Source organism: Paramacrobiotus metropolitanus, unplaced genomic scaffold (genome assembly GCF_019649055.1).
Source record: "Paramacrobiotus metropolitanus isolate TYO unplaced genomic scaffold, Prichtersi_v1.0 Parri_scaffold0000001, whole genome shotgun sequence".
Taxonomy (NCBI): Eukaryota; Metazoa; Tardigrada; class Eutardigrada; order Parachela; family Macrobiotidae; genus Paramacrobiotus; species Paramacrobiotus metropolitanus.
The window spans coordinates 840,900-867,808 of record NW_026570221.1 but is presented as its reverse complement, the minus strand read 5'-3'; the positions used below and the strand labels follow the sequence as shown (position 1 = coordinate 867,808).

Below are 26,909 nucleotides of genomic sequence, written 5' to 3'. Positions count from 1 at the left end.
CAACCTAAGAAAATCTGCCGATTGTTTACCACTATTCCGAATTATAATTGCTGGATTGGCCGGATTCATCAGCGGATTCGTCGCTGGATTGGCAGCTGGATTCCCCCGACAGTGCAGCATCCGCGGGCGCTTCGCACCAGTTCTGCATGTGGTGTGCTAAGGCGTACAGGCATGTGAGACCGGGATCACTAGCGTTCACGTCAGTGGCGCTACGCCTGTGGCGCTACGCCTTTGGACTACGTGTCTGTGTTGTGTCTCTTGTGATTGGCTTGCGTTCTGATAGTGGGCGCGGCATGGCACGTGCTGCACAGCGCTGCACGCTGTTGAATTGGCTCTACGTTTTACGATCGAGCTGCGCCGATCAGTTGATTGATTTTCTGTTCTCCAGACTTTCGATATTAAAAGTCAGCTATTAGCAGTGCGACGTTTCGTGTTTCCGCGTAGTTCGCTACCCATACTGCATAGCTCACTCCGCAGGATAGATTCTGTTTCTGTCTCTGTTCCTGGATCTATTCTGGATCTAGCTTTAGATGGTAGCAGAGCCGACAGCGGTTCTCTGATTGAATTGATCTGATCTGATTTGAATTGTGTCAGGCAAAATTGGCCTGTTATTTGACGTGTTACCCGCGACCAGCAAGGCGCAGGTCTGTGTGACAGCAAAGCGCACACCACAAGCGGTGCAATTTCCTCCAACGGACGCGGATTTCCAGCTTCGGTTTTCGGTACGGTATCTTCAGCGAAGAACCGTGCTGTTTCCTTAGCTGTGCAAGAGTGCAAGAGTTCAGTCGCCAGTGTTCCTCGGTGTAGAGTCTTCAGCGAAGACCTACACTGGTGTCACTGGTACTCGGCAAGGATTCAGCGAATCCTAAGCCGTGGGCCACAAGCGGCGAAGCGCCAAAAGGGGCGCACGGAAGAGACCAGATCAGACTCCTCCAAATTGGAGTAGAGCACTACTACTGTTGCTACGGCAGTCAGCCGGCACAGTAGCACACTAAAAGCGTGCGGCACAACCGCTACGGAAAAGCGGCAGCGCGGGAGCGGATTGTGGAGAAGAATCTGGATCATTTGGATCATTTCCCCGTGGAACGCGGAACGGACGGACGGTTAACAGGTAGAAAACCGTTAATAATTACGAGATTGGCTAGTTGGTAAAATTGGCAATTTTTATTGGTCCGTACTGAGCTGAGTGTAAAAGTAGGCGGAGTTTTGCACGCGGCGCGCATGTCTGGCCGTTGACCGTGACGTCAGGCAGATAAAAATTCTTAACGGATTAACGTGATTGGTCAGTTATCTGAGCTGTGATTGGTCGACATTTGAACTGAATATTTTGAGCTAGCGGACCAATCAGAACGAAGTAAACAACCCGAATGGGGATTTTCCGTTGAACTAGAGTCGTAATGGGAAATTTGATTTAAGATGAGATAACTGAGCGGGAAAGTGACCTTTAGACTTGAATTGAGTTGAGAAGTGACCTTTTGAGTTGAGACAAAGGAAAAGTGACCTTTGATCGAATTGAGCTTAAAAGTAACCTTTAACTTGAATTGAGCGGGAAAGTGACCTTTTAACAGAAATTGAACTGGAAGGTGATCTTTCGAGTTGAGTTGAGTCAGAAAGTGACCCTTGAGACCAGAAGTTGACTTTTGACTTTGAAAAGTGACCTTTACCAAAAAGTTGGAATTGACCAAATTGACCAATTTAAGTGACCTTTATGATCTGAAACTGACGAACGGTGACCTTTATCGAAGCGAAATTGAACTGAATAGTGGTACAGCGATATCAGCAGCTGTAAGATTTCATTCACTAACGTGTTTGGAACCGTAGAAGCCGTCTCGAAGTTTTGTCCGAAAGTGACCTTTTAGGGCAAATCTCTCGAACTTTTTACCGAAAAAGTGACCTTTATAAGGGACTTAGTTGAAATTTTTTCAATCGAAAAGTGACCTTTACAAAGGACTTAGAAAAATTTCGAAGTACGAAGTGACCTTTAGGACAACTGAATAAACCATACAATAACGTGTGTGTGAGAACAATTGGCAGGAGCGTCCAAGTTATCCGATCAACATGGACAAAGAGGAACCGACATCCACTAGCAGTCAGGGAAGCAGGAGCTCCCGGGGATCACAACAAGGCACAGTTGATCCTTATAAGAAGGAATACAAGTCGCTCGCGCGTCCAGTCGGACATGACAGACAGACCCGAGCGGCTGTGACCTTTGCAAGAAAGGACAGCAAAGGCAGTGATAACACATACCAAGTGGCGCTTGGAGCTATACAGAACGAAGAGAGCTCCAGCGGTGACGGAAAGGAAACTCCCGCGTCTACGGCGGGAGGCAATCCGATGAACCAGACAAAGGTCACCGGGGAGGATAAACCCACAGTAAGAGGAGCGGAACCAGTTGGAGCATCACAGCTTGATGCTACCATTAGTGGAACGAATGAGCAGGATAAAAATGTGAACCTGGCTCAAGTGGACGGGAGAAACACAAAGGTCACCGAAGAAGAACTCGTTGAACTGGGACTGGATGACCTTTCACTGATCGATAAAACCGCAGGCGATGACCTTTGGGCAACTCCAATGGTCTCAGATGAATCGAATGAATCATACTTCACGGATGATGAAGCGACGATGAATATGTCCTTCCAGACTGCGATGAAGGAAGCTGACCGTGTTGAAGGGATGACACCATTCAAGGACATACCCGAGCACCTTATTGAACGGACACAAATGGGAAAGGTCATCAATGTTAGATCGCCATCACCGAACAGTCCCACGTCAACTCTGAAGAGACGCGTAAAGGAGTTGGAAGAGGAACTCGAAGCCAAGGAAGGCCTGGTGACGAAAAGGAAACAGGAATATCAAAATCGGATAGGAACTCTGGATGCTCGTATCTATGAACTGGAGCAACAACAGGCCGACTTGGAAAGCGCAGCGGATGAATGGAAGATTAAATACGAGCGTCAAAAAGAACTCGCTGAAGAGTACCTCAAAATGGTAGATGACAGAGAAATGGAAGGTCATCTCGCGGTTAGCGAGTTGAACGAGAGTATGTCGGAAGAGTCGGCGGAAAGGTCACGGCACTTAGCCGAATTGAAGGACGAATGTGACCAGTTGCGTCAAAAGGTCACTGAAGCTGAAACTAAACGGGACGAGTACGCGACCAAATTCGCAGAGGTCACACAACGGTTGACAACATTGGCGACGGAGACGTTCAAACTAAGGAATGACCTGAAGCTACGGGAGGAAGCAGTCAGTACTCTACAACTAGAATCAAAAGGTCATCAGGAACGGGCGGACGAAGCTGAGAAGTTGCGCAATGATGCAATCAAAGCGATGCGAGAGGCAAGAGACATCACAGCTACTGAAGGAGAACGCCTGAAAGAAGAAATCAAAAAGGTCAACCAGGAGAATGAAAAGGTCATAGAAGACATTGAAAAGGTCACTAAGGAAGGACTCAAATGGCAGAAGGAAGCACGGCGACTGGACACGATGGTCACAACATTGGAGTTGGAGGACAAAGAGTGGCAACAACAGGTCGCTCAAAAGAGTCAGGAAATTGCAAGGTTGAACACTGACCTCGTCGAGATGACCACCACAGCATTGGCAAAAGATGATGAGTTGATCGCAATCAAGGATCAGCTGAGATCAGCCGCTGGGCAGTATCAGCAACTCGAAAAAGAAACGAGTGAGCTGGTCGAGCACATCAAAAAAATGGAACGGGAAAAAGAAAAGGTCACCCAGCAGGAGTCTTTTAAACTGCAGGAACACTTACGAAAGGTCAACCTGGAAAATTCTGATCTAAAGAGGGAAAGAGAAGAACTTCAACTGAGAACTAAACGATTGGAAGATGAGAACAAGGCGCTCCAGACGTCTAACAAGCACAAAGATGAACAACTCCTACAATACGGAGTTAAAACGGCAACAGTGGAGTCCCCTCCGCCCAGTTACAGCAAGGCGCATGAAACGGGCACGGGCAAAAGCTTCCACTTTGAGATGCCGCTACGAACCGGCACCGGTAAGGGGAGTGTTAAAAATGAAAGAGATGGCGAAAAGGTCAAAGACGACAAAGAGCCACCTTCGGAAAGTTACCCGCATATGAGTCGAGGTGAACCTTCACAATTTCCCCCGCACATCGAAACGAATGTGTTTATCGACGAAGGACGACGAGACAGACCCCCCAGCCGGCAGGAACGTCCAAGGAAGTCTCGTTATGGGAAGGCGCAACGAACTCACGATGATGATGAGAGTAGCGAAGAAGACGAGGACCAGAGAGCAGCCAACACAGCGGTACAATTAACAAAGGCACTCAATTCGATGGCTCGGAAAACACCCCTCATGACCTTTGACGGCAGCCGCGACACTGTGAGTGGATGGACACGGTTGGTAAAAGAAACTCAAAGGACGTACCAGCTGACGGACGACCAAATTATGATTGAGATTGCTAGTGCGGTGAAAGGTCCTGCTAAAACTTGGTTCGAAGGCGAAAAAGACATCGCAGCAGAAGACAGAATTGAATATTCAATAACTGAATGGATGGAGAAATTCAAAGATGAATATGGCGATAGAGACGAAGAAGTCTTAGGCTTACGTGAGGCCTATGCAAGGAAATTCGAACTCGGAAAGGAATCGCTTGATCAGTATTACCAGGCGATGATGCGATTCAAAGCAAAACGGATCATCACAGAGAAACAAGCAGTGGGTTTCCTAATTGAAGGATGTAGAGGGGATAACGAACTCTACAAAGCATTGCGCATACAGAAGTGCAAGACGCCGACGGACGTGAAAGATTTCTTTCGACATTGGGCAACGGGAGAGGAAAAGTATAAGGCGCCGAAAGGTCAACGTAATCAGGAATACGTGACCATCCGCCAAGGTCAAGTTGAAAACGTGCCGCAACAAAGAATGGCAGCTGCGCCAGCCCAGCAGCCGGTTGAATACCGCGCAGAGACTCCGGTCAGAGAGGTCACGGAAAAGGTGACCTTTATCGACAGTCAGACGGGGCAACCGATAACATACGCGATGGTGGCGGCGATACAGGCAGCAGCTCAAGTGAGACCAGTAGCCCAGAATGTGGCTCCACAGAATGTGGCCCCACCTGCACCACAGAATATGGTCCCCATGAATGTCGGGTTACCACAACAAGGAGGGGGTAACGGTAACTTTGGCGGAAATGGATATGGGAATGGAAACTGGAATGGAGGCCAAGGAAACTTTCAGAATCAAGGTCAAGGTCAAGGCAACTTTCAGCCAAATAGAGGAAACCAGAACTACCAGCAGAATCAAGGGTCACGGACAGAATTCAAGTTCCAAATGATTGACGGATGGGTGGCGAACAACGTTCAGATGTGCCAATACTGTATGTATGGCAACCACCAGACCCAGGGATGCAAATTCGCCAACACACCACCGGAACAGAACCCAAACCTGTTTGCCTTCAACGAGTGGCAACGACTGCGCGGGCTCGGTGGTTGGCGCCAAGCGGTCGCAAATGGATATGACCTGATTACGCAATGGTACCAGGCGAAAGCGAACTTCCAGAATCAGCAAGGTAACGGAAACTATGGAAATGGAAATGGGGGCGGCCAAGGCGGCGGCTATCGCGGCGGTGGCTTCGGTCGCGGCGGCTTCAGAGGAAGGAACAGAGGTTATGGCCGCGGAAATTACAGAGGCGGTGGAAATGGAGGCGGAAACTACCAACAGGGTGGTGGCCAGCCAAACGGAGGCGGCCCGGTGAATGATCAACAGCAGGGAAATGTGCAGGGCGCGCAACAAGGAGGGGCGCCGGTTCAGGGAAACGGGCAAGATCAGTAGGCACCGGTGAGCCTACTGATCGACCCGACCCTAAACCACCGGATAAAAGGGAAAGGTCACCACTGCAGAATGGTACTGCAGTGAACGTGACCACTGCAACGGCTATATGGATGCCGTCAGCGAAAAAGCAAAGTGGACCGGCTATATGGATGCCGCAACCACAAGAAACGGCTAGATGGACGCCGCCACAGCAAAGAGAAACGGCTATATGGATGCCGTCATCGCAAAAAGGAAATGGAACGGTTATAAGGACACCGTCGCAGAATCAAAGGTCACCGCAGAATGGTACTGCGAGTGGAAGCGCGCAACGGGACCAAAGGTCACCGCAGAATGGTACTGCGAGTGGGAATTGTCGTGACGGTAGCGCGACACTGCAAAAAGTGCAGCAAAATGAAAGGTCACCGTACTGCAGCGAAGAAGTGTTAGCGCAACGACGTGCACAACGTAATGCCAAGATTCGACAAGCGCTGTTAAACCAAAAGAAACCGCAAACTGATACCGCAGAAGAAGTGGAAATGCACCACGAATGGTTCCGGAAACAGATAAATGAAAACGACAAGGCGAATGAGCCAAGGTGCGATTGTTACGGGGAACCAAAGCCAAAGTTTTGGAATGGTTCAGAAGACGAAGAAGAGAAGCGAATAAGGCAAGAATGGATTAAGCAGAATATCACCGTCATTAGTAAAGATGAAAGGTCACCTTCTGTTGGAAAAGTTCAAGCGAAAGGTCACGGAGCAGGTGTGAACGCCAAAGGTCACGGCGACAGCGTCGTGTTAAAAGGTCAAGAAACAGACTTGACACTGCGAACAGCGCAGCAAAAGAATGGCGAATTGGCACGACAGAACTCCGATGACTCACTTGTAGATGCAATAACGCTGCAACAGAAGGAAAAGTGGCAAAAAGTGGCCTACAGACCGAATGGCAATCACGGGATGTGGATACCCGTAACGCCGAAAGCAAAGCAGAAAGCGAGAATGTCACAAGAGGACTACTGGGACATGCAACAGTTGCGAACGCAATGTGAAAGAAAGCGACTGGAAGAGTTGGTTACCGGGAAACCAGCGCAAGGGTCATCGAACCCAGTCCCAGTATTCAATCCAGAAGAATATAAGAAGACATTCGCTGACTGGAATCATTCACGTAATGCTCCACCACAGGATAAACCGCCGAATTATGGAGAAAAAGTCCCCATACAAAAGCTGACAGGTGGCGGATTTGTCATGAAGCGCAACGAAAGGTCACAGGACTTAGCGCAAAATGAACAAAAAGGACGGTCAAATGAAATGGCGCAAACGAAACAGAGTAACGCAGTTGAAAGGTCACGGGACTTATCGGAGGCGCTGAAAAAGGATGCCAATGACAAGTCACCAGCCCGAACAGACGGAATGTCTTCACAAATTGATCAGACAAAAACGAACAATGAAATCTCCGCGAAGGTGATCGAATGGATGACCGAAAAAGGATATGACATGGTTACATATGAAAGGTCACCAGATGAGATGAAAGATAGCGAAGAAGACGAATTGAAGCGAGCTGACCAAATAACAAGTGAAGTCATTGAGAAGCTGAGAGATAAACGAAATGGAAATCGTAAAGAGGAATTGATCCATCAGACGATAAGTGAAGTGACTAAAGGTCACATGGATAGCACAAAAGCAAATGAGCAAGTGCAGAATGTGGAAAAGGTTACCAGTGGTACAGAGAAGCAAATAAATAAAGAAAAGCCGCGAAAATATTACGATGTTCGGACTAACGTTCCACATAGGATTGATAAGTTGAGCGAGATATTGAAAGGTCATAGCACTCCAGCAAAAGGACAAGTGCTTCCCGATATGGATCCAGGACCAGTATCGCTCATCCCTGTGAAATGTAAGATTCACACATTGAAGATTCAAAACGGAAAATTGCCTAAAAGAATTGAAGCATACACTCACGAAGTGAAAGTGGGAGACATAAAGGTCAACGCAATGTTGGACACCGGCGCTGAGACGTCGCTGATCAGCAAACCGTTCTGCGAAAAGAATGGACTCCACATGCTCCCATTGCCACCAGATAGACTGGTGAAAATAAACGGAATTAGCGGAACGTCAGGATTCCTGGTGACGCACTACTGTGTAGCGCCAGTGACCTTACGAAAGAAGACAAGCGAACATTCCTTCTACGTCCGACCGAAGTGTGACGACGTACAGGTGCTATTGGGATTTGACTTCTTGGAAAAGAAATTCGTACTGATGGACAATGAAGGTGAAGAAGAAAAAGAGGATGACCCCAAACCAGTCGCCAAAGTTCAAGTCGGAAAGGTCACCGAACTTGTAAAACAGACGGGAAATGCTCAAATGGTTAATAAAACGCTAATCCCAGTACCAGAGGCACCGGGAAACGAAAAGAAAAAGATGACGCGAAAAGAATTGTCACCATTTGAGCAGTTGCAAATGATTCAGCAGGAGATCGAAAAGACATTAAATCGGACCTTGCTGGCACCAAAGGGAAGAGAAAAGGTCATCCCAGTACCAGAGGCACCGGGAATGACAAAAGTGCAGCAGGAAGAAATTATCCCAGTACCAGAGGCACTGGAAACGAAAAATGAAAATGGAAAAGTCGGAAAAGTTATCCCAGTACCAGAGACACTGGGAAAGGAAGACGAAAGGTCATCAGCAACTGAGAACTTGGAACGAGAGCGTAATTCGAACCTTTTCGAACCACGATCTGCTACCCAAAATGAAAGGCTTTCAGATAAAACCAAAGAGGAAGTAACAGAACGTGAATCTCAAAAGGAACCCTTTTTCGAACCACGACCTGCTACCGAAAGGTCACCAACGATTGAAGAGATAATTGCCACACAGAAAGAAGCGGCAGTTGCAGCAAAACAATCTCTTGTGCCAGACATGGAGTGGGCAAAGCCTATCCCAGTACCAGAGGCACTGGAAATAAAGACGGCTAAAGTGGGGAAGGATAAAAAGAGTGAAAGGTTACGAGTTTTGAAACGAATAGTTGAAGAGGAACAGATGTTTACAGGCGAAATCCGCGACAAGGCACTCGAACAATTGAAAGCAGGTCACCGAACAGAAAAAGGTCACCGAACAGAAAAAGAACCAGAGGTCATTGAAATATCCTCTGAGGATAAAAGCGTGACTCCAATCGAATGTGAGGAAGATACCACAGTACAGGAACAGGTTAAACCTGAAGCGAGTCAAAGGACATTAACTCCAGAAGAACGAGCCGGGAGTTGTCACCACGGTTACTTTGAGGATCCGTGCAGGGTGCAACCACAATGGGAATGCGCGGAATGTTTTGAAAATGCCTCTCAAGATGACCCTTCAGAATGGCCAAGATGTAATGCCGCATTAGCAGACCTTAAAGGTCATGCCCAAAAGAAAGCGAAAAGCATCATGCGGACAAACGAAATGTGGAAACCACACATCGAACGGTATCACTGGAATAGATATCGAACGTGGCTGTCATGTGTGGAAAGTTTTATAATTGGAAGAGGCAGATGGCTAAACCATTGGTTGCAACGTGTCGAGAAAGGAATCCAAGATCCTCTCGATCCGGTAGCAACAGAAAAGAGATTTGAACGAGAGATAGAAGAAATGACCGAGGAAGGAGAAATGTGGGAAGAAGCGAGAGTTGACCTTTTCTGGGACTTCCGTGTGAACCACATGTATAAAGGCGAGGGGAGAACGATCATCTTCCCAGCAGGACTCGGTACACCTGTCTACGAATCACTTGAAGTGTACTACAACGCGTTAAAAGAAGGAAACGAAAAAGCATTCGAGAAATATTGGAAGAAATTCGAGGAAGAAATCCCCAAATTTGACGTAAAAGAAATGCGAGAACTACAGGTAACTCGGAAAAGAAGGTTACCGGGTTTGATGCAAAAGAAAAAGGTGACCTTTGCACCAGATCCAGACGGAGTGGACTACCCAGAACGAGGTGGCGATACATGGTGCATGTATGAAACGATTCCAAATGATGAATGGGTCACCGAAGAGCTGATGGCAAACTGCATCTTTGTTGGTCCTAAACGACCTAAAGGTTACGAAACAGTTCAACAGGATGAAGCCGATAAAGGGACTGTCAAAGAAGCAGAGAAAGAGGAACCAGCTCAAGAGATAGCCGAAGGACAATCGAACGAAACAGAAGAAAGTTCAAAGTCGGCTTTCGACATTGCGCAGATGTTAACGGACAGAGGCGAAATGTGGAAGAAGTTTAAAGAAGAAGTTGAACGAATATCGAATGAACAGCAAAACCCAGTAACTGAGGCAAAAAACGGGGAAAGGTCACTCGATGACGGTGAGGAATGTCCGCCGGTCGAGTGGACCGAAAAGCCATTAACGAGCCGCGAAGAAATAAATGAACTGGAAAAGTCAAAATCGGACGAAGAAAGGTCAAACTCCGACCAATCAGAAAGGTCACCAACGAGAATTCGGGTAGCAAGGAGTCACCCAAGAGTCGCCGCACGAAACGGGCGAAAGGCAAAAGAAGGGGACAAACCTCTGCTCAAAAATTCGAAAGCGAAAAAACTTAGCGATTCGCGGGAAAGTGAAAGTGACCTCTCATCGGAAGACGAAGGAGTTGATGAGCGCCCACTCGAAAAGACTGACAAAGGTCAAGCCACTGCACAAGAATATGAGAGCAGTAATTCGGATTCAGAGTGGACGAGCTCAAGTGACAATTCAACAACTTCGGAAGATTCAGGTGTAAGTGACCTTTCGGAGCAAGAAGATTTGATGGACTTGGATGAAGATGACGAAGTAGACGAGCTCAAAGAAAAGGATATCAAAGTCAGAAGGTTGAAAGTGGAAAAAGCCAGAATGTCCAAAGACGTGATCAAAGTCTACAGTGACCAACGAATTAAACTGAAACCGTCAAATTGCACACGCGTAAAGGTCAAGATGGGAAAATATGCACCGGCTCAAAACAAGCTGATGTTTACACCGGTCCCACAAGTGGAAACTGAAGTGCAACCGCTGGCAGGAGTGACGGACCACAGGGGAAAATACTTCGAAATCGTCATCGCAAATCATAGTAGCAAATACCGAATCGTGAAGAAAAATCAGCTTCTCGGCTACGTTGAGCCGTATGAACATATGGAGAATGTAAAGGTCAACGCAGGGACAGTAAAGAACGTACTCGAAGACCCTGAGGTGGATGAGACAACGAAAGCTGAACTTAAAAAGATAATCGAAAACCTGAAATTGGGACCTGACCTTACCCAAGAGCAGAAAAACGACGTGTACAACGCGTTTTGGGAATTCTGGAAAGTCTTACCCACATCAAGGAAACCGTATGGAGATGTGAAAGGGGTCACCCACGTAATTGATACGGGAGATGCGAAACCAGTAAAATGTAACCCGGCCAGAACGAGTTGGACAGGCCGCGAGTTTATAACAAAGCATATCGAAGAGATGTTGGCACAAGATGTAATTGAACCGTCAGACGCCGAGTGGAGTTTCCCAGTCGTATTGGCAGTAAAGAAAAATGGCGACGGAACAATGGGAACAAGATTTTGCGTCAATTACATCATGCTTAACAAGCTAACGAGAAAGAATAATTACCCGTTACCAAATCCGGATGAGTTGCTCGACGCGTGCGCAGGCAACAAATATTACGGAAAAATGGACTTACAAAGTGGATTCTGGCAGATCCCAATGGATCCAGCGTCAATCAACAAGACGACCTTTGTAACACAAGATGGAATGTACCGATTTAAAAGAATGCCATTTGGCGTATGCAACGGACCAGCAACGTTTCAATTGTGTATGGATAAAGTACTTTCGAAAGCGAAAAGAAAAGGTTGCGTTTTCGGGTATATCGACGACGTGATCTTCGCCGGAAAAACTTGGGAAATTTTCATGCAGAATCTGCGAAATGTTTTAATGAGTCTGGTGGAAGCGGGATTCACGATTAAGCCAACGAAATGCGAATTTGGAATGAGACAAATGGGATTCCTGGGTCATATACTCAGCGAAGATGGAATCAGAATGGATCCGGAAAAGGTCACCGCGGTCTCAGAATTCAAACGGCCTCAAACAGCAAGGCAGTTAAGGTCATTTCTCGGACTGGCGAATTATTATCGCAAATTCATAATGGGATACGCACAGAAGACTTGCCACTTGTACGAGTTGCTGAGACAAGATAAACACGTGAAAAAGGACTGGACCACAGTGCATGAAGAAGAGTTCAATAGTTTGAAGAAGTTGTTGTGTGAAGGTCCAGTACTGGCAAAGTTTGACCCCGCGAAACCGACCGTTATTGAATGCGACGCGAGCAAAGAAGGAATCGGAGCCGTGCTGTCACAAGATGGACATCCGATCGCGTACGCCAGTCGTGTCCTACATGGAGCGGAGAAGAATTACGGTGTAACAGAATGGGAATGCCTGGCAGTAGTGTTCGCTGTCAGGAAATTTAAGCCGTACATTGATTACGCAGAATTCACCGTAAGGACGGACCATCAGGCGCTGACCAACTTGCTAAGGTCAGAAACGAATAAAGTTGGAATGAATCCACGCTTGACAAGATGGGCAATGGCATTACAAGGCCACCAATTTAAAATCGAATACAAACCGGGAAAATATTGTGACAACGCGGACGCGTTATCAAGAGCGCCAATTGAAGGTCCGACGTGTCACGAAGAAGAATTTGACGAGATTCCGAATTTCGAGGATTACAAGAAGGAGTTTGATACGAAGGAACCGGCAATTGAAGTTGGACAGCTGTTCCTGCAGATGGTGGAACAGAGGGAGAAACGATTAAAGGTCACTTCAGCTACGGCGAACGAGTCGGCTGAAAACGAAGCAAAAGTGAACCGAGTGAGAAGCTGGTTGCCCGCCGTTAGTGACTTAAAGGTCACCGGACTTGACGCGGAATCTCAAATGCAGAATGGAAAGGTCACGGGACTTGATGATAGAGCGGAGAATAGAGAAGACCTTTGGGAAACGGACAAAGTGGCACAAGCGTTGAACGAATGCCCAATCAAACTGTTGAGATTCCCAAAACAGGCGAAAAAGCGGTACAAACCGTTACCACGATGCAAGGTCATCAAGGATTGGAATGAACTCAGTACAGCGACAGTTCGCATTGTCAACCTGCAAGGTGACGAAGAAGAGGTTGATGACTCAAACTTGCAATTGCGGAATAAACAGTTGAAAGATCCCCATCTGGCAATGATCATAGACGAATTGGAACACCTACCAGATGCGGAAACAAGATCGAAATTTGAAGTGCATTACCAGTTATGGAATGGTATATTATACCGAGTAAAGGATAAAAATGGAAAACTTGAAAGGTCATATGTTGTTCCGTTGTCAATGCGAAGAGCAATAATCCACGCATTGCACGACGAGAAAGCAGCGGGACATCTGGGATTTGAGAAAACATTGTCAGCAATAAGACTCCGATATTACTGGGACAGGATGAGTACAGACGTAAAGAATTACATACTCGCCTGTCAAGGATGTCAGTTCCGTAAAACACCGAGGAAATGTCCACCTGGAAAATTGCAAGAGATTAAGGTTGGACATCCGTTCTTCCGAGTGTACGCTGATCTGAAAGGACCGTTGCTCCCAACGAAGAAACGCGGATACAAATACATAGCGGTATTCATCGATCAACTGACGAAATACGTGATTGCAGTACCGATGAAAACGGCGACGGCCAAGGAATTCGCTAAAGTGTTCGTGAAGCACGTGATATTGGTACACGGAGCACCGCACATCCTACATACGGATCGCGGACGACACTTTACAGCTGAAGTATTAGCAAAGGTCACCAACGTGTTTAAGATTAAACACACATTTGGAACCGCATATCACCCAGAAGGTCAAGGCCAAGTTGAAAGACAGATGCAGACGATTGCTGATGGCTTGGCACAATACCTGAAAGCGGGAAATGAAAGAAAATTTAACAAGTACCTCCCATATGTTATTTCGGCGATGAACAGAGTCGTACACGCCACAACCGGATATTCAGCATACTATATGCTACACGGCAGAGAAATGACAATGCCGGAAGATGTGGTTACAAAAACGAATATACCCGATGATTATGGGACTCCAGACGAATGGGTGGAGACCATGAAGAAGAACTTGACCTTTGCAGAAGAAGTGGCACGGTGTAATATTAAAGACGCTTATGAGAAGAATGCGGAGATTTACAATAAGAAGAAGTCTGAGCCGAACTTCAAAGTGGGAGACTTCGTATTGATACGGCTACCAAAGGATACGAAACAAGGAAAGAAAGAAAACCAATCGGACTTTAAATCGAAGTACGATAAAGTTTGGAAGATTCTCAGTTTCCCACGACCAAATGAAGCCGAGGTCATTGAACAGAACCCGAAGAAAGAAGCAGACCTAAAAGTAGTTTCCATTGATCGCTTGAAACCATGGCATCCGCCATTACCCGACGAGAAAAATTCGCAACGAACGTTGAACGAAAAAGGAACGAAAGAAGCCGAGCATGCTTCGAAAAATGGTACCAATCAATTTTTCGAACCACCTCTGCTACCTGAAATGGAGAATGTTAGTGGAAAAGAAGACGAACCAGAGCGGAGTCCGAAAAATGACTCAGTCACGCAACAGAAACCATTTTTCGAACCACCTCTGCTACATGAAGTTAATGAAGAGACCAAAAGTCACCAAGACGGACAGAATCCAAATAAGAAGAGAGGAAGAAAAAGGAAAGAAGATAAGGACTTCGAAACCGCAGTCACAATTAAGTTGAACGCGGAGGCTGGTAATTTGGCAGAGAGGTCACTGGAAAAAGATACCGAAACTAGCACCAAAGTACCAGAGCGTTCCTCCAAAAAGGACTTGCAACAATCCTTTTTCGAACCACACACTGCCACCGAAGATAAGGATGACCTTTCGAAACAGCGTACGGACGCTGAGATGTCAGAGCGTGACCCGAATTTTTTCGAACCACGCACTGTTACCGGTACTGAGAATGACCTCATAAAAAAGAGAGAAGAGGAGATAGAAGCGGTCAAATCAAAAGCTGAACAATTGGGCCGCGATATAGCGAAAGCGATTAACGAGCGGAAGGTTAAACAGAAGAAGAAGAAACCAACTCCTACGGACTTATTGACCCAGAAAGGCGAACCTGAGGACGCAGCCGAGAAAGAACTCCTTGATCGGATAACTAAAGGACGAGAGAACAAATAACCACATAGACATAAATAAGGGGTCACAATAATTTAAAAATAGGAGTTGAAAAGGAAAAAGAAAGGTCAACACTGTGCAAAAAAGTTAACCTTAATTGTTTCATTTTATAGAAGGTAAGCACAGTTAATGGAAAGATTGGAACGGCAAAACTCGGATAATTCAGACTTGGAAAGTATTGGAAACCCACTAAAAGCATCAACACCTATAAGAATGGAAGGTGAATATGGCTATGACACTTCATATGGTGAAGGATCGACGTCATCAGCGGGAACGGCCCAGAATGAACCCGGAACAGTTCAAGGAGGTTACTACGGCAGTCCAGGGTATTATGTGTATCACGATCCAGGACAGCAGACGAGCTACCAGGATACGGTTAACTGGGTGCACCACGGCTCACCTGCCGGAACCCAGTATTCGGGACAAGCAACGGTCGCCGCCCCTTATCAACCGTATCCAGGATCATATACTTCACCGATGGGACCGGCCAGAATGTTGATGCCGCCACCGCAACAGACCACACCGAGTCGATTTACGGGACATGGTGGATTCAGCGGAACTCCACCGCGATCACAAAGGTCATCTCCGATACTACCGCCTTTTCCGGAGACCGGAGGCTTGGCACTATCGGACATAGGAGCGCCTCGTATGAGGACACCGCAGCAACTGGGTGTGCAGCGTCTACATCGCAATTCGCCAAACAGAGGAAATAGGCGACCGAGAGGAATTTTACCGTCACTGGGGCCTAACTTGGACGAGATTGGACCAGACGGATTACGGCTTACGCCCCCAGGTGAACCGTCGATACATGCATACGCACCGAAGCTTCCTTTGGATCTGAGAGAGGACGATGCACGCTTAAATATCATTCCGGATAAGAACGACGAACTGACAGAAAAGGATTTAGAAGCTATCCGGGAATTAAACCGAAAGTGTCGTGAACTTTACCGAATTCATATGCGAGTTGAAGATGAACACGCATGGTATGGAAAGCTGATTAGCCTGGAAGCTGTCATCAAACCATGTCATATCGCGCTGAAGGAAAAGACGAAACTGATCGAAAAAGAGCGCAGGGAATACGCGATAAAAGTTGCGTCGATGTGGCAATACCATCCGTCGCTAAACGGTAGACCATGGCCTTCGACTATCGAAAAGATTCTTAGGTACCTTAAAGTGTTCCCGGAAGCGAGACAGATGCCGACTACCAGCGCCGAGGGACCATCTAAATCCATGGTTGAAAAAGACGCCCCAGTCGACGAAATGACAGACGAGGACCTTTTGGCAACAAAGAGAAAGATAGAAGCTGAATTAACTGAACGAGCAGAAAGGTCACGGGCCAGCTCGACCGCAGGATCAGTACGTGGACGCACTAGTTCGGTTACAGAACCATCTAGCGGAGCCACGAAGAGCGGAAAAAGAGCAAGATCACCGACGACAAGCCCAAAAGAAACTGATAAGAAAGGGCAGCGAACAAAGAAGCCCACAGAAAGTAAAGCAACGCCAGCTGAGCCGGTAAAGCCACAGGCCCCGATTCCAGTGGGTAGAAAGAGTGTACCACCCACGCCGAAAGGAACGGAAGGTCAGATTCGATTCCCGAGGTGTAGAAGTTTCACGGCCAAGTACACTGGGGAAGATCATAGAGAACGAAAGGTCACTGCACGAATAGTCGATAAGAAAACGAACAAAGAGATTGACTCGTATAATCCCCTCGCGGATAGGTCAGTCAAGGATGCCATTGGAAAAGAGTCAAAAACGATAGTCAATGAGGCGCTACAGTTTATTCCTCCAGAAGAACGTCATAACCCAAGAGTTATCGTTCAGATGATGAAGCACGTGGTATCTAAAGTCGCAACCGAAGAGGATGCATGGATCCGTATCAAAGTGGGCACAGATGATGACCACTTGGCATATACATATACAACGGATGGCAAACTGTTGATCAAAGAGAGAACTCGCTCAAAACCGACGGCGGATCCAGACCCGAAGAAACGATCGTCAGATGATTATGAGTCGGTCCTGAGATATACAGATGCGACAAGCAGAAAGGTCACCCTCAGACTTTTCGGTGGTAATGGAGAAGCTGTGGAAACCATAACTGCAGTGATAGTCGATCCAATAACAGGAGACCCGGTTCCATATGCCCCATGGGATGTGTCAGAAGAGAGCGCCCGAAACGCGAATCAGGCAGCGATTGAGCAGTTATGGGATCTGATACCTGAGAGCGACCGAACAGACGCTGTGGTTCAAGCGAGTACACTGATCAGCATGATGCGGCATCGGGCGGAAATCGATGGAGCACATTTCCGACTCACAAGACGAATGGAAGACGGATCGTACAAAACGGTATTTTACGACGCTAAGAAGAACCCTTTGTGGGAGGTCGCCTCACAGGGATCTCCGAAAGAGACAAGACACTTGGAAATTCATCCCCGGCACAAGAAGGCGGAGCCGGAGAGACGGAAGAGGCGCCGGGCACGTCGGCAAATCTAACTGAAACCGGAGGGGCAAGACGTTCTCTACAAAGAGTGTTAGAGATTGCCCAGGGAAGTCATGAGCACCTTCAGTGTGATGAACCAAACTGTGGCTATTGTAATCCACCTGGTGACGACGAACCAGAGTCGGAAGACGAAGACCCACCCGAGGAAGAAGGCTCAGACGAAGAAACGGCCGACAAGCATAAAAAGCCCTTAAAGGTCAAGCCCTCAAAAGTCAAACCGAGAAAAGCGCCCAGATTGGAAGAGGCCATGAACCGCGACAAGGTTAAGAAAGGCGATTTCCTCAAGAAACGACGGGAGGAAGAAGATAAGAAGAAACGACAGGAGGAAGAAGATAAGAAAAGAAGAGCGGTGACGAAAGCGATAGCATAAGCACCGGGAAGAAGAAAAGAGATGAACCAGCGTCGCATGATGTCGAGATATTGGACGAGTCAGTTGGCGAAGTTGAAGAAAGGTCATCGACACCTACGAAGTCAAAGAAAGTTATTCAATCGGCTACAGCAGAGCCATCAAAACTCAAAGGAAAGGTCATAGCGGTGAAACAAGCTGTCCCCATTGTCATCTCCGCATCCACGCCAAAGGAGCGCAAGGATAAACAGACTCGCGAAAAAGCGAAACGGGAGACGTCGCGTGAATCGGAGGCATCGGAAGTGAGCCTTCCAAGCACTTCGACGGTCAGTGCAAGGTCACATACAGATTCGAAAACGACACGATCAAGGACTACTGAGCCAAGAAGCTTAGCGGAGGCCTTGGATAAAGGGCAAAAAGCAAAGAGCGAGCCCGTTAAGACGAAGGGAAAGGCCATGAAAGTTGATGCAATGGCAATGATCAATTACGCTGAACCAGATGGAGAGAGCGAATTGGACTTTACAGAGGATGAAGAATTTGACGGTCCAGATGATGATAATTTGAACACGGTCGATGAAATAATCAAAGCGTATAACGGAGCGGAGAAGAATTTCACACGAATAAGAACAGCATCGGTGACATCCAAATTTAAATCAGGCCTGAAGACGTATTTGAAGAGACAGCGTCGTAGCTTTACTAAACAGAAGTTTGACGTCGTATTGGAATTCGCACGGAACGCAGGAAAACTTATCCAGAAGCACCCGAGTTTCTCGTATGAGGCCAAGTTGTTCAGACCAGCCAGTTCGGATAAGGCGCTGACAACTCCGAATGAAGCGGTCCCAATGCGAGTGGAAAGGGCAATCGCGGGAATGACAAGCCCATTAGGATCAACGAGTCACCGGATTAGCCAATACATCAACGCAGTTTGGAACGACGGAAATGGAATGATAAAGGAGATCGACACGGCAACCGAACGCGTATTGCCAAAGTTGATTAAACAGAACGTCCTTGCCACGACAAACGCACATAAAGGACACCCGATCCGATACACGAGAGTTGGTCTAATACCACCGGAAAGACAGATCCACTGTAATATGTCCGACAGTCAGGATATGGAAAAGGTCACAGTTTCATCGAAGACAAAAGGCCCAATGGACTCGGAATCGGGAAGTGACGACGATACTACAACAACGGCTCCTTCTAGACCTGCGACAGAAAAAGGTGAACAGTCGAAAGGTCAAGAAACATCTGGAACTACCGCAGAAGATCAACCGAGAGGTCATGAGACGTCAGATAAACGGGAGAAAGAAAAGGTCATGCTCCCGATGGATAAAGCAGCGGCAGAAGCTGAAGCGGATTCGGCGCGCCAGGTGTTTCACAAATCACTGTTCATACCATTAAAGGACGTCTTTGAGAAGGAACGATCGAAGTCGGTCGGCGATTTAAAAGGTCAAGAGACTACGCCACAAGAGGAGAAGAAGACAGCCGAACCAAAATCGGCGGGGTCATCATCAGGATCACTGGCAAAGCTGAGGATCGACGAGACAGCGACGGCTGACCCAACGGACTCGACATCCTCCCAGAAAAGTAGCGGTACACCGGCAAAGGAGGCTACAGATTACATGTTAGGGCCGGCATTGGACGTGAATAATCGTACATGGAACGAAGTCCAGAACGCACTCCAGATTATTCGGGAGAAAGAAATGCTTGGGACAGACCTGAAAAGACAAGTGGCGATAAATACGAACGGAAGGTCGTCACTTAATATGACTGAACGAGCTCTGAAACGAGCATATAAGGAAGGAAAGTTGGGATGTAAATACAACAAGGACAACAAAGTCGTCTACTACCTTCCGAAACAGGGCACGGAACGAACGCCCAGACTGAAAATGGAACTGGAGGCCTGGAAGATAGCCATCACAGATGTAGCTTTGGACGCCATTGGCGGTACCAATGGAGCGTCATGGAATGACCTTTCAAACTTCATGGCCGTCAATTACGAATTGGGAGATTTGAATATTGAAAGCGATAAAGAGTGGATTAAGAATGCCGTTGAAGCCTTGATCGCGGACGAAGTGCTTCATATTAAGCCAGATGGTCGAATCGATTTCAAGCCGTATAAACCATCGATGAAAGAATCCGAGTGAACTAATATAGTGTAATATGCAGCGAGTAATGAACCCTGCATATTACAGAAAAAGCATAAAACAGTTTAAAACGAAAGCGAAAAATGTTACGAAAGGTCAACTGAAAGCAGTACTAGGACTAATAGAAAAGGTCACAGTAGTCAGAAAGTGCTGATAACGTGAGAAAGGTTACCACGTTACAGTGATAGAAAAGGCAGCAGGAGCTAGGAAAGTCTCAGCTCAGTAACGGAATAGGCGTAAAAATGATAGAAAAGCCTTGATATGGATAGGAAATGGAAAGGATTAACGTGGAGAAGTTAATATGACGGATTGTTTTATAATTACAGATTGAAGCGGAAAAATGGCACAGAAAGGTCAAGCCACTCCTAAACGTACGGGAACGGCGGCAGACATCGATCAGTTTACGGGCTATAATCCAAAGTGTCCGGACTGTCTAAGGAACAACAAAAAGGTTGACAAGAAATTCCCTTGCTACACTTGTATTCACAAGTTGGGTGACCCACACATCGTTTCACTCGTGGGACTTATGGAAGCTAAACGGGGGAACATGGACGTTTTTCGAAACCTCATCAGCGCGAGGAACTATGGCTGCATTCCAGTTGAAGAGCGGATGCTACTTGAGGATCGTTACCGGGAAGCGATCCAGAATCATGAAAGTGGCTGGGATGAGACTTTGGAGCCATTGAAATGCCCGCAAACGGATGCATACCGTAAGAAGTTCGAGGAGGACCAGGAGAAAATGCGACGGCAACAGCTGGAGGACGAACTCCGGGCAAAGATCAATGCGGCGAATCAAAAGGCGAGCGAACAGGCCGCAAGAGAGGCGCTGCCAAATCCGTCGAGTTCAACTGTACCGACAGCCAGCCTCAACGAAGAAGAAGCGCAACTTACACGTCAGTCTCTTATCATTCAGATTGACACTCTGACGAGTGATCCGGCCGCTATGCAACAGGAACTATTTGATGCGCTGTTGCGGGAGAAATTGAGACTGCAGAAGGGTTTCGCCCCAGCACCGTACATAAAGAAGGCAATTGAAGAGCGTATGGAAGACCTGCGCAAATCCCGCCAGAACGAGAGCAATGTTCTACAGGCGCTCAGAGGATTTAGACGAGATGACGTGTTTACACGACCCCGTTCACCGCCGCATAGAGAAAGGTCACGCGGACATTCACGTGAACACGAGCGGACTTCAGAAAGACGAAGCGAAAGGTCACGTGAACACTCCCGCGAAAGGACACGGGATTATCGTAGCGAAAGGTCACGCGAACGCTCTCATGACAGAGATTACCGTGGCGGAAGAGGATGGGTGCGCCATGGAGACGAAGTTACAGAAATGAGTATTCAAAGGAAAATCGATACGGCAAAGATTTTGGCGGCGACGAGAGGACGTGAAGAAAAACGGCGTGCGGAGACATTCCGTACAGAGCCTGAAAAGCAAGGGCATCAGGTGCCGATGGGAGTCGCATTCCGGAATCGTAACGTCAGGATGTCAACACCCGAAAGGTCATGGGATAAAAGACGTGAACATACGCGAAATCGAACGCCTGACCCACAAGATAAAAGATGGCAACAGAGAGCCGCATTTTATGCGACCTTTGACTCGGGCGCAAGCAAAAGGTCATCAAGCACTGAACGGGAAGATTCACCTCCAAAGTATCAGCGGGTAGAGTCAATGGTTCACGTCGTGGAACCAATTGTGAGCGTCGTACAAGAAGACGATGCGATGGAAGGGACCAGCTCGATTGCGGAAACGTCTCAAGAGAACGTGACCCATCGACGAAATGTAATTCTGGATAGTGACCTCCGACCGGAACAACCGGCGAGTAACGAACCGTTGCAGCCTGAGTCAGGAGAACAACGTGAACCAGAAGGTCAACGAGAACCGGATAATCATCGCCGGGCTGATCAGCGACAGAACTCCAGATTTGACAACCGACGTCCTGAAAGTATCGATATGGAATACAAGACGACCGATATTGATGAGCAAACGGTCGAAATTTGCCGATACTTTGGACTTGAGCCGGATTCGGTTGAAGCCAACAAAATTGGCACAATTCTGAGACAGTTGAGCCAATTCCTACTCGATTCTGGGTACGCGAGAGAGATTAAGAGGGGAGTGGAAGAAGGAACTTTTCGTCGACTATACATTCCTCGTGACTCTGCGCGAGATTGTTATCTCCCCATCCGACGAAATGGATTACACAGTTTGCTGGATTTGAGCCTATTGGACGTGCCATTGGACACGACTGACCCAGTCGGGATGACACAATTTTATTACACAGACTATGATGAACGACAAGAATATGTGGCTCAATTCGTTCTACGACATGTGAATCCGGCCTTCAAGTTACTTGCAGCTAGAGCATCGATCGGATTACAGGTGGATCCCACAGACCATGCCGCAAAAAGGATGGGGCAGAAGGTCTTCGCTGCGAGATTGGCACACTATAAAACACAGAACCAGTTGGTTTCTAACACAATGAAGGATGACATCCCGCCACTTTTCCGACCTCACGTGGTTAAGTTGGGAGAGCCTATGGAACATGTTGGAATAGCCCACACGGCTCGGAAGGCGTTGAAAAAGTGTAGGACACGAAGGGAAAAGGGAAACCTTACACAGCGCCATGCCTCCCAGGTCGAAGAGCGGATTAATAAGATCAAAGATACTATGGGAAGCGATTATATTGAACCAGTGGACGGAGTAGACGTCTACATCAACGAATTTCTGGTGAATAAAGGCGACCGACGCCCAGAACGCGCCCCTAACCAGATAGGACGACGCGGCCTAAGAAACCAGCGACTCCGCGATAACCTCGCTGATGTGCAACGGCGACTGGCGGACGACCCTAATAACCGAAGACTGCGACTGGAAGAAAATGACGCACGCCACCGGGTAGAGGCGGTTAAACGCAGTCGCCAAGGGAAAGGTCGCGGTCAGCGAGAAGTTGACCCGGAAAAGGTCATAGCAGTTGATTCCACGGAACCAGTTGACCGAACGTCTGACCGCAATCAACCAGAAAGTTCTAAGAAGCGCCAGCCGAGAGACGGCGAGGAGGGCGACTCAAATGAAATGGAATAGTGCTGATCGTTAGGATCACACTATTAAAAGGGGCGTCTACGGCAATCGTCGGTACGTCACAAGAATGAGAAATGAGAAATGGTGTTGTATAAAGGCGACGTGACATATTAACATTAACTGCATTTGTGTAATTGTTGTTTTCAGCGTTTATAGCACAGAATCGCAAAGGATAAAGAAATCATGTGGAGCAGCGATTGGGGTTTAAATTGATCCGGTCTATTACGCCGGCCCCAAAGGAGTTGCTACGGCAGTCAGCCGGCTCTCCTCCTTAAGCGACTCAGTGTTATAAATTAGCAAGAGAAACTACGGTAATCAAGCCGGATCTCTTGAAGACGAAGATGGGCCATAAGCGGCGAAAAAGAGAAAGACAACAGGTGGAAATATTAATGGGGTTAAATTTGATTCGGTCTATTAGCCGGCCCCATCAGAGACGCTACGGTGTACTATGCCGGCCACTCTCCTTAAGCGATTCAGTGTCAAAACTTAACGAGAGAAATAACGGTAATCAAGCCGGATCTCTCGTACGGAAGCTGGGCCACAAGCGGCGAACAAGAGTAAAAGATTTAATGTGGAAGCGTCATGGGGTAAATTTAATGCGGTAGTTAGCCGGCCCCATCAGAGATGTTACGGTAAACTCTGCCGGCACTCTGGCCGCTCGAGGCATATTGAAGTGGGATGTGCGACGGAAAGGTCAACTTAAAAGTTTTACCAGGGGGGCAAGCGAAGAAATGCTTGAAAGTCGGCAAAAATCGGCTAAGTTCCTCCATGACCTTTAATGGAAGTTTGAAGAAAAGTTGGATGACCCTTGGGATCATTACCGCCCAAGAGAGTCACCGTACCGGAATTCCAGTCGCATGACCTTTTGGGACCATTAACCCATAACGAGTCGCACATCTCAACGGATCATCTCAATAAAGGATGACCTTTATCAGGGAGGAAGCGAATTACGCTTGTCTACACGACGTCCCTCCATGACCTTTAACGGATCTCATTTTAAGTCGTACAATTGATACGCACCATATTCCAAAGATGAAGCAGTATTTCTAAGTCGTACTTGATACGCACCTGATTCTTAAAGCGGATTGTGATGTAAGTCGCACTACGGATGCGCAGAATTGCTCAACCGAGCGGAATGGGCCAAAGTGCGGAAAACGGTGGACAGGACCTGTGACCTTTACGAGTCAGAAACGGAGGATCCTAGTCTACATTTGATTAATACTTTTGTTGATCTTATAACTGTTGATCTGTTTTTGTATTAGAATTGATATGGAATAGTATTTTAATACAGATCTCTTTATTTCACATTGTGCATTTGGAATTATGTGATAAATGGAATAAGAGAATTTGATGTTTTTGAGCGCACACAGACACCGGCGACCGTCGTCTTCTCGTGGATCCGGGAGTGTGTCCAGCCTCACAGGAGCTCGGCATCCCCCCAGAGGCATGTGAGACCGGGATCACTAGCGTTCACGTCAGTGGCGCTACGCCTGTGGCGCTACGCCTTTGGACTACGTGTCTGTGTTGTGTCTCTTGTGATTGGCTTGCGTTCTGATAGTGGGCGCGGCATGGCACGTGCTGCACAGCGCTGCACGCTGTTGAATTGGCTCTACGTTTTACGATCGAGCTGCGCCGATCAGTTGATTGATTTTCTGTTCTCCAGACTTTCGATATTAAAAGTCAGCTATTAGCAGTGCGACGTTTCGTGTTTCCGCGTAGTTCGCTACCCATACTGCATAGCTCACTCCGCAGGATAGATTCTGTTTCTGTCTCTGTTCCTGGATCTATTCTGGATCTAGCTTTAGAGGCAGAAGCGATTCAGCTTGGCCACATCCACGGTGGCCACGTTGTACACACACCATCGGCGTCCGCGATACTGTGCTGATGGACGCGGATCGTTGGCTTGGTAGTCGCGGAGAATCTGCGGAAACAGCACTTCGTGCAACGCGTTATAACACCCGATAAAACTACGTCTACCACTATGCCAAATTCTTTCCCTCTCCAGTTTTAAGACATAAGTAAATAAATAAATTTCAAAGGTTAGAAACAGAGCCAAAGTCATCATCATTCGTGATCTTCGGGCGTGCATGCAGTGTGCCTGACACTGCTGCCGCATTTCCTGTAGCTGTGCGAATGCGATAGAAATTACGGGACAAGCTCGTTCACACGTACCTTCATCACTTTCTTGGCCTTCTCTCGGCTGGTGATCAGATTGGCCAGGCCGTCGGTGATATGTTGTAGATTCAACGGCCGCCCCTGGCAGTGCAGATTCTGCTCCCACAGATCCACAATGTGCGCCGCACCGGCCTGTCCCTGGACGAAGACGGCCAGCGGAATGCGCGACTCCATCAAGACCACACTCTTCTTACTGGCCACGGTGAGGAGATAATCTTTCAAAACCAAACGCTCACAACGCGCCCCCAAATGGGACTGCAGCGCGGCAGTCTCGCTGGACAGCAGGCCCAGGGGCGAGGTCCATGCCCATCGGTCAAAGGTGGACTCGTTCAGCCGTATCGAGCGCCGGTACAGAATCAAGCGGACGATGCGGATGTCGGCGTCGTCTAAGGTCGTTTTAATTAGCGCCAGCGCTTCCGCGGTCTCTTTCTGCATGTTCCAGCGGCTAAGATGGAATGCCACGGTTTCCCGGATGCAGATAGTACGGGTGGCCGGCGTGATCTGCTTGAAGATGCAGCTGTACATGACGTAATTGCCATTCCCACCCACTTTCAAAGAAGGGAAGAACTGCTGCCGGGATACAAGCAGAACCTGGCACAGCTCCGCCGAGGTGAGAATGGCTTCCCATAGCTGACAGGTGCGGCGACAGCGCAGGCGGTCGACGGTGTCCAGCGAGTGGAAGACTTCCTTCAGCAGTTCCAGTGGCACCGCCAATTTACGCTCCCCGAACGTCAAGGGTCTTTTCCGTTTCGGTGAAGCATCGGGGTCTTCGGTCACCTTATGGAATTTGCTGTCAAGAGCCTCTTTGCTCCAATCACTCTCGAAAACATCCGCCTATGAGGCGAGAACAAAAACTGCACCAAAGTACAACTAGTACATACAACTAAACCGTCGACTTCAACAACAAGCGCTGACACCAACTTACGGGATGCTCGTCAAACTCATGGCCCCTCCACAAAGACGGGTCGGGGCGCCGTCGCACAGAGTGCATCTTTTGGCTAAGAATCGTGACAAGTCGCAGTTTCAGCGTCTTCTCAAGGTGACGCAGCAACCATGCCGCCCGACTGCGGTCCATAATCCAGTACCCGCTGGGCACTCGACAGGTCCGTATGACGAACTGGTCCGCTGTCAGAGGCGTTCGCTGGGCGGCTTCTCCGGGAGCATCGCGAATCTGCTGACGGGGAACGAGTTCGCGACGACTCTGCCCAGCCAGTGCCACCTCCACCAGCACTACTTGGTACAGGTGTTGGAAGTCTGGAACCAGCATCGTCCCGGGAAACCATCTCCAGGGTCGCTGTGGGCCGTCGTGCAGAAGAACCTCCACAGCCGTTCCCTTGCCAGCGTGACAGTAGCGATCGTTTGAGCAGTCAAAGATCTTCCCGTAGGGAACCAGCACGGCCTGCTGTTGCGGGCACCCGAAATCGACGATCAAACGCGGAGGAGTGCTGTCCTCCTCCTTCAGGCCGACCACGTAGCCGTGCTGCAGCTGACCGTCAATCTCCACATCCACTGCGTTCCAGGCGTACACTGATCGTTCAGGATTCTCGTAAAGATACATTCTGTTCGAAGAACCTGTGCGTATTCATCAGATGTCTGATGTGTTCCGTAAGAAATGAGCAACTATGAGTAATCTTTCTTGAAAAAAACGCCAACAACAACAAGGAGCAATAAAGTACAAACAGTTACAAAGTATGAACTATGAAGC

General features: G+C 47.9%; 3 protein-coding genes across 4 annotated transcripts; 2 read left to right on the top strand and 1 right to left on the bottom strand.

Annotated features, from left to right (window-relative positions):
* The first annotated feature begins 405 nt into the window (after positions 1-405).
* LOC129586936 (uncharacterized) lies at positions 406-24,684 on the top strand. Of its 2 annotated transcripts, XR_008690254.1 has the most exons (3): positions 406-1,111; positions 20,280-23,083; positions 23,177-24,684. XR_008690254.1 is itself a non-coding variant. In XM_055480511.1 (2 exons), the coding sequence occupies exon 2, from the start codon at positions 20,294-20,296 to the stop codon at positions 23,030-23,032; it is 2,739 nt and encodes a 912-aa protein (XP_055336486.1). In that variant the 5' UTR covers positions 406-1,111; positions 20,280-20,293; the 3' UTR covers positions 23,033-24,684. The 2 variants fall into 2 exon arrangements, 1 of the variants encoding a protein (XP_055336486.1); XM_055480511.1 differs by having other exon boundaries at positions 20,280-24,684.
* On the top strand, positions 2,335-9,032 carry LOC129590915 (golgin subfamily A member 6-like protein 6). The gene is made up of 3 exons (XM_055486400.1): positions 2,335-3,948; positions 4,048-4,947; positions 8,860-9,032. Exons 1-3 carry the CDS (start codon positions 2,335-2,337, stop codon positions 8,935-8,937), a joined length of 2,592 nt encoding a protein of 863 aa, XP_055342375.1. The 3' UTR covers positions 8,938-9,032.
* Positions 24,555-26,909, bottom strand: LOC129587047 (uncharacterized). The gene is made up of 3 exons (XM_055480664.1): positions 26,130-26,909; positions 25,202-26,038; positions 24,555-24,950 (listed from the first exon to the last, which is right to left on the bottom strand). The coding sequence occupies exons 1-3, from the start codon at positions 26,760-26,762 to the stop codon at positions 24,831-24,833; spliced, it is 1,590 nt and encodes a 529-aa protein (XP_055336639.1). The 5' UTR covers positions 26,763-26,909; the 3' UTR covers positions 24,555-24,830.